The sequence below is a fragment of the Kryptolebias marmoratus genome, linkage group LG10, assembly GCF_001649575.2.
Source record: "Kryptolebias marmoratus isolate JLee-2015 linkage group LG10, ASM164957v2, whole genome shotgun sequence".
In the NCBI taxonomy this organism is placed as follows: Eukaryota; Metazoa; Chordata; class Actinopteri; order Cyprinodontiformes; family Rivulidae; genus Kryptolebias; species Kryptolebias marmoratus.
This window is the reverse complement of record NC_051439.1, coordinates 10,660,167-10,668,035: the sequence shown is the minus strand read 5'-3', so window position 1 is coordinate 10,668,035 and position 7,869 is coordinate 10,660,167. Positions and strand designations below refer to the sequence as shown.

At 43.0% G+C, this 7,869-nt stretch overlaps 1 protein-coding gene across 1 annotated transcript in view; it reads right to left on the bottom strand.

Annotated features, from left to right (window-relative positions):
• The window catches only part of si:ch1073-358c10.1 (mitochondrial peptide methionine sulfoxide reductase), a 35,131-nt gene extending 27,567 nt beyond the window's left edge, over positions 1–7,564 (bottom strand). The window contains exons 1-3 of the mRNA XM_017416420.3: positions 7,350–7,564; positions 1,042–1,110; positions 776–895 (exon numbers count right to left, since the gene is read on the bottom strand). Coding sequence (XP_017271909.1) covers positions 776–895; positions 1,042–1,110; positions 7,350–7,422 — 262 coding nt within the window. The 5' untranslated portion in view covers positions 7,423–7,564. The remainder of the gene's footprint in view (positions 1–775; positions 896–1,041; positions 1,111–7,349) is intronic.
• Positions 7,565–7,869: the final 305 nt, after the last annotated feature.

Sequence of the window (7,869 nt, the reverse complement as noted above, 5' to 3'; positions counted from 1 at the left end):
GGGGGGCTGACAGAAACAGGGACAGGAAACCTGCTGAATGAAATGATGTGAAGGGCTCTGCTTAGAAAATCTGCCAGCCCGTCCCAGAGCATCCTTCACCCCCTGTACTGCGTCTGCACCTAGACTCCATGCCTGCCTGCAATGATGCCATCCCCCAGAGAAACGGAGAAGCCCCAAACTAACAGCTCATGACTCCTACAACACAAGAGATGGACAGACAGCCAGACACCGTCATTTAAATTAGAAATCCACTCACTAAATAAATCCATTTGATTAATGTGATACGAAAAATTGGAAGGAGACAAGTAGCCAAACATTTTCAACATCTTAGGCGGCAGACAAACAGAATCTGAGTTTGTAGCAACGTGTTCGCCAAATCACACTTTCTGGGAAAGAAGCCCATTTATGGCGCCTTAGACTCTGTAACCTCTGTTGGTTAAAAACACTGCAGTACAGCACAGCAGAGAGCAAAATCCTTACAAGTAGGTCATGTGGGGGTGGGGATGGATGGGGGTGCAGCCCATCTGGAGCAGTGCATTCTGAGTAGTTGACTGCAGATGAAGGGAAGAACCAAGATGAGAGAGCTGTATTTAAAACAATCCCTCTCTGCATCTCTTTCTGAAACCCATCATTTGTGTTATGAACTGTGACTTCTCACTCCTTCAAATGTCATACCAACCTATGTCCTTTTTACAAGAAAGGTAGTAGGAACTGTTAATATAAATCAAACAGTCTGATGTGCAAAAAAAAAAATTTTAAATGTGCAGAGCAATACCTGAGCAGACCTCTTTGTAGGTAGGGTTGGGTGTAAAGCCTCCAGCGTAGCCAACCTGTGTGGAGAAGACTCCTGGAAGCCTCCAGAAAAGTTTCTCAGCTCCCCAGAAACAGCCCATTCCTGGGCACGAGAGGAAACGGACGCACAATTTTACACCGTTAATTGTCAAACCAGCGTTTCAACGTGTTATGAAACCACAAACCGGTAACGGCAGATTTTTGTTTGCTTTTTCAAATCTAAAAATAAGTGCGATTGTGCTAGCTCACCAAACATGATGGTTTCCATGCCTTCTGGAAAGGGCTCCACAGTGGGATTCCCGTTGACGGCGTGCTTGTCTGTGAATGGAAACGGTGAGGAAATGTGCGGAGAAGTCACAACACTGCAATGAAATGATACAAGTTCCAGTGAATGAATAAAGAGGCCCATGAGTAGCTTGAAGTCAGGCTCACGGGTCCTTATTTTGTTAGAGGCTGACCCAGGCCAGTGGATCAGAGCCAGAGGCCTCTGTGCAGGAAGACATTTAGTGGATTACACAGCTTCAGCTGCCACTCAGACTTTTTTTTCCTCTCCTCAATACCCACAATTAAACCCATTGAACTAAAGTAGTTCATTTTTGTCTCTCTTATTCCAATCAAGTCTTTACGAAGTTCCGCTTGTCACAACAAGGTGTGCACAATGATAACTCACAACGACACTTCAGGAGCATGAGACCGTCTAATCTGACATGCAGAGGAGAGCCTCGCAAGTTCACGCAATGCTGTCCTAATCTTCATCGTGATAAAAATATCCAGTAAGTAAACCTAAATGGAGAGAGGTGGCACTCTGGTGCCAACTGTGCTGAGTGGAATTAGAGCGCTAAAGAGGAAGTGTGTGTGTGTGTGGGTGTGTCACTCAGATATGTCATTAGGATTAGGGTTTAAGAAGACTGAGGTGACTTAGCGTGCAAATCTCCACTAAGCAAGGCTGGTTTGTACTGCAACTACTAATATTTGTCTACAGATAAACAGGCAACAAGAGCTTCGGCACAAATCAATAATAGATGCTTACTCCGAGTTCAGCGAGGTCATTGCTTACCGGCTGCAAAGATGGGTTGTGTGTGACACTGACCTGAAAACAATCTCTAATCTGATACAGACAAAACAGTTAATTTTCTGTATAGGCTTTGGGATGATTCTTAACTGTGACAATAAGCTAAAAAAAACAACCATTACATGGAGTTTATTTCAAACTTAAAGAGTTTATCTTGAAGCCAGATACAAAAGCACTGGGAATAAATGTTTTTACCAGGATGAAAACCTAAAGATAAAAGTCTTTTGAAGAAAAAAAAAAGAAAAAGTGGAAAAGCTTTTCAACACTTCAGTTGATACCACCAGGTCATTTTTTGATATTTGACAAAATTGTTTGTTTTTTATGTGCAGTAACAGATTGCAGAAGCATAAAGGACTAAAATGTCACAGAGGCCTGGCTGCCCTCAGGCTGTTGCTTCCTGCCCTCCTGTTGTGCCACAGTTCTGTCTTTTAGCAGCAGGTTGTTTGGCACTGCCAGGTCATGTTCGCGGCCACAGTCAGCTGCAATCAAAGTGCCTCCATGTGGGTGACTGGCTACAGTTCCTCAGTCCAGTTGGGGTGTCTTAAAATGAAAGCAAGACAGAGGAACTCCTCACATCTCTTCTGTGAACTTGCATTGTTTTTATCTCTGGCTCACTCTCCCCTTTTATCCCTTTTTCTACACAGCGAAATAAAAAGACACAAAAGTTGCCAAATGACTCTGAGAAGTAAAATAAGAGTGAGAGGAGACAAGTGTGAGATATAAGCGAAAGAGTAGGAGGAGAGATCAGCCTGCCAAAGCAGTAAAAGGAGTAAATAGCCAGTGAGAAGCAACAGATGATGATACCAGAGAGGCAGTCAAGAGCTCTTTTGGCTTTCAGACCGTCATGCCTTCAGGCGCTATACAAGAAAGACTAAGCACTTCATCTGAGTGAGAAAACAAACACACAAACAAGTAAACAAACAAAAAAGAAGTTGAAATGAAGTTAGCCAAGAACCTGTCGACAAAACAAAGTCCCAAGAAGCCAACTCACAGCCAGAACTCCCCGCCCTCTCATCTAAGTGGCTCTCCATCTTTACTTCACACTCTCTCTTTCTCACACCACCTTCCCATCGTCCCTCACTTTGCTCCGAATGCGCGGCCGCGCGTGCGTACACAATCTGCCTTTCAACCATTCACGCCTCAACCTCTGCAATGGGCATTTCTCCTGTGGCGCCTCTGGCAGAGGTCCAGACGGTACCAGGCTAGCCTTTTTCTTTGTGCCTAGTCCGACATGCCCCCCCCCCGTTACCAGGCGAGCACCCACCATCCGTTCTACCAGAAATTCCCCATCTTCCTCACAGAGTAAGACCTGGCTGAACACCCTCATTAGACTGGCTCACTATGCCGACAAAAAAAAAAAAGAAAGAAAGAAAGGAGGACAACAAAAACGAGCAGAAAGGGGGACTGACTGAGCTTAAAAAGAAGAAAACAGGCTGAATATGTGGGAAGGACTCATGAAAAGATTATTTCTCCAAACGTGGATGAAATAAAGGCGTAATTTCTGTTGTGCGCACTTCTTTTCGAGGCTATCTGGAAAGCGCAGTTCACAAAATACTTTAGTCACCTTTTGTTTCTTTTAGCATTGCAGCTGTAAGTGGCTGGACCAGAATCAAAACACTGGACCAGTCAAGGCACAACAATCTGTTGCTTAGTGGATAATAAAGCCCAGTTTAACTCATTTCGGCTGGGTTTTAGCCTTTGTTACCCTTCAGTTCTGCTTGTGGTCCCGTGTTTCTCTCGCACAACTGAGGTCCAAGTGCCGCTGCTTCCTCACACAAAAACAAGAGAGAGGTATCATCCTTGGATGCCAAAACTGATGACGTTGGGTCGATTTCCAGACTGCTCTGTTTATTTTGTTCCAAAAAATCCTCTCTCCCCCCCTCCTTCCCTCCCTCTTGCTGTTCCTCTTTCGAGTTTCACACAGATTGGCAGGGAGTCAGACACGAGTCGTCGAAGGAGGCTGACGCTTTATACTGGTGCCAACTACCCCTCTGCTGAATGGGAGGAAAGGAAGGGGCGAGGAAGAGTGGGGTAAAGGGGGGGAGGTGAGGGGAAAGGCAAGACTAGAGCGAGGTGGTCCATCTTTAAGAACAGTAAGAGGCAAGTAGGGAAACCTACCATTGTAGCCTTGAACTGTCAGCCAAACTTTCTGACTCACACACACTGTCCAGGATGGGAAAACAGTCCAGACTCTGTGAAGCACAACTTCCAACCCAGTTATACATTCCATACATGCAGTGCCATAGCAACAGAAACAGTTGCTATGGAGAACAGTACCTCCTCTAGCATCATTTCCATTATCTCCATCCAACAACATGGTGGCATATCCTGTAAGGGCCTGATCCAAATATTTGTTAAGTTGGTTTGATAAGAAATGGACCAATTCAGCCGAACAACTGATGAAATTACTCGTTTGACAAAATATTATTATGAATATAGCAATGACAATATAAGTAAAGGAAAAACCAACATTTTCCTCACTCCTCTTTTCCGGTTTTGTCAACCCGATTCTCACAACACTTTCCAAGTGCTTTAGCATCTTGACCATTATCATCTGACCGGGCGTGGGCATCAAGGGCAGTGAGAGCTCAATTGATGGGCCAAACATTATATTGGCATACAGAAAATGAATGCACGACACTTTAAGAATAGCATATGATTTATTGCAGCCCTTTGCATTATTGATAATAAACACATTGATATTGCTATGACAAAAAATTGATATACTGTGTTCTCATAAACATTTAACTATTGTTAATATAGTGAACCCAAATAAACAACCGTCCATCACAAGAACACAAGGAATGAATAACCTGATATGTAAATAATCTTTAAAAAAAAAACTAGTTTCACCCAAATATCCTGGTGTAAATAGTCAGAACCTGTTTTTTAGCACAATCTTTTAGCTCCTTATTAATTTTTCCTCAATTTTTCCCTAAAAATTATGGATTTTTTTTTTTTTTTACTTTAAGGTCAAGAGCCAGTGTGATGGACAACAACAAACATAACACAGAAACACAGGTGAACAAAAACACTACGTTCAGATTAGTTGAATCATTGCGCCGCACTGCTGCCCATGAGCAAATCTCTTTCATGTATTGATCTCATGAATTGCTGCCTAATGTACATGCTCACTAGCTTACATAATTTATCCTTCCCCTCGTAACGTTCGCAAAAGCCAAAGAGCAAGGGCATCTTGAAATAGCAGAGAAACAACAGAAAAATAGTGCCAGCAATATATCTCGACTATCAATCTGCTTTTAAGAGTTACAGCGAAACATGTACCAGAAATTGATTTCGGTCAGCTGACCTCCCCCATCCTGTTTAGAAGAAATATTGGCAGTCTATCCTGCACTGACTCAAAATAATAGCTACTGTGCCCCTACCATGTAGCAATCTGCCACTGGATCATTCTCGCCAAGGTCACAGAGTACATCACAGAGACTGGAGCGAGGGAGGGACCACAGGACAACAGGCAACGGAACAAGGAACCAGGAGCTTCTTCAAACGGGGCCGGAGGGCTAAAAGCAACTTTTAAGGTGAGTAATCCTGGTTGTACAGAGGGGCTATAAAAACTGTGCATTCAGGCACACAAGACGGGGACTGCACGGGGCATATGTGAAGACGGTCTTTTGCCATCACTCTTGCTTACAGGGCCACACCGGCAAACACGCACTGAAATAAAAAAAAAAGAAACAAACAAACAAAAAAAAAACCATCCCCGTCTAAACTGCGTCCCCCACGGTGTAAGAGGAGGAACAGATTTCTGCCATGCCGTGTCTCCGAGCTGCTTCGACAGACGGAGTGGGAACTTACGACGGGGCGGAGCCTTCATGCGCATAATGCCCAGATGGGCCCCTGGATGCTGCGGTAGCTCTTCCTCCTATGCACCAGCTCCCACAATGCACTTTGTGGATGCTAATGTCTGAGTGGGTGATGAGTGGGAGCACCAGGTTCATATCGCACAATGTTTCTCATTTACAGCACGCTGGCCCTCCTGTCCCACAACAGAAATATGAACAGGTGAGAACACAAGCTTATGAAAGGAAGACACTTGACTCCGCTGCAGAGCAAGAATCATCATGTAATGTAATGAAACTAGCACAACTGAAGCATCACCTCTCTAATGAGTGCAAGCAACAGAGCCGAGATTTTAATCCATACAGATTTATGATGTCCCGATTTAATCAACAACTTGTTAATAGAGCTGCACTACATATCCCAGCAGGCTTTTGCTGCCGCTGCAGATTTTGGAGACAACTCAAAAATTTCATTACTGTCCACAAATTAAATCACTTAAAACACTCAATAAAGTTAAAAAATATTACAGCAAACGTTCCCTTGGCAATTCTGGCTCCAAAGGGTAAGTATATTACACCGCCGTGAACAAAATCCTCAGAAATTACTGTGTGAAATTATTCTGATGAGAATCGCTGTTACTTAATCCAAATTCTAGTCACACTCTGAATCTCTATTATATTCTCACACAGTGAGGTGAGTAATGTGATAACTTAAAACCCAGCTAGGTTCTGCCGGATGTTCCTACAGAGTCAGAGGTGTCAACTATCTGTTGCACCGATCGGTATTATGGCTTTTTTTGTAATTCTTGCTTTAATATATAACAAAACTGGGTGGATCTTTGGACCCACTGGTTAGTTTCAAGCTGGTAAATTTACACAAAAATATATTAAAAAAAATACAGCAAACGAAAAGACAAACCACCAATAAATCAACTGTTTCTTGTGACAACCCCAACACTTCCTGAATATTTTATAAATATTTGTTTATTAGTGTTTTAAGTAAACTGAACAAATAAACAAACTGAACACATATCCTCTTTAGAGGCGGTTAAAAACTGCAGCATTTACTAAAATTCTTTTTTAAGAGACAATATTTTACAAAACATGACATCAAACCAACGAGTAAAGTTTCCTGAAATGTTGCATTTTGGAAACTTTGTTTTCTAAAATGTGCTGTGTTGCAAAATGTATTGTTGTTTTGCTGTTTTATGTTGAATTTGACACAATGTTTTAAGACATTGGGTTGTTTTAAATGCTGTGTTTGTTTTGTTGTTGTTTCGCTACTTTTCTTCTTCGGGGCAGAAAAAAACAACAGCTCCACCCTGTTGCTTCTGACATGCAATGTTTTAAGTACAAATTTCCAACCCCAAACCTATTTTAAAGTAATTTTATCTGTTAAACATCCCATTTGAAAGGAGAACTAGCTCATGATGCACCTTTTAAAAAGTTCCCCTACTGTCCAGTTTGTAGTTCTCACTCTGTGGCCTGACTTTTTCCAAGCATCAAATTCTTTATAACAAATAAATATACAGCTCATAGCTACGAAGCTTTTCTTTTATCACTGTTTACAGCTGTAACCGTATACACACTGAGTGTAATTCACACCATCGGTGAACCAGGGAGGTCTCGCCTCGCGACGCCAGCTCGAGCCCCTCCCGAACTTCTCGCGCCGTCGTTTATTTTACCTGCCACGTCCATTTTCTCCTGCCTTCCCGCCAGAGCTCGCTCCCTGCTCGGCATCTGGCTCTTTTCTGTCATCGTTGTGTCCGCGACGGCGAAGCGAGTGAGCTGGAGAAGGAGCCAGTTGTTTGTTTGGTTTTTTTTTGTTTTGTTTTGTTTTTTTACGAGGGGGGAGGAGGGGAAGCGAAAAACAAACTTTCCAAGATGGGGGGCGGACACTTCCGGGATGCTTCCGTAACGGCGCGCGCTGTTACGTTCCAGGAAGAAGTGGAGGCGGAGGGAGGATGGGAGGAGAGAGAGGACAAAAAAAGAGAAAGAAACAACATGGCATGGATATGAATATTCATCGCACGTGTGTAACGTCGTGCACTGCATATTAACTAGTCAAGGGGTTAATATGACTTTGGCACAAAAGCCTGCAGAGCACCGTGTGCGGGAACGAAATTAAATTTAAATAAATATCCACTTCATTCAGCATGCAAATGAGCACTCACCAATTATCATTTATTCTGTGGGAGGCGCTTC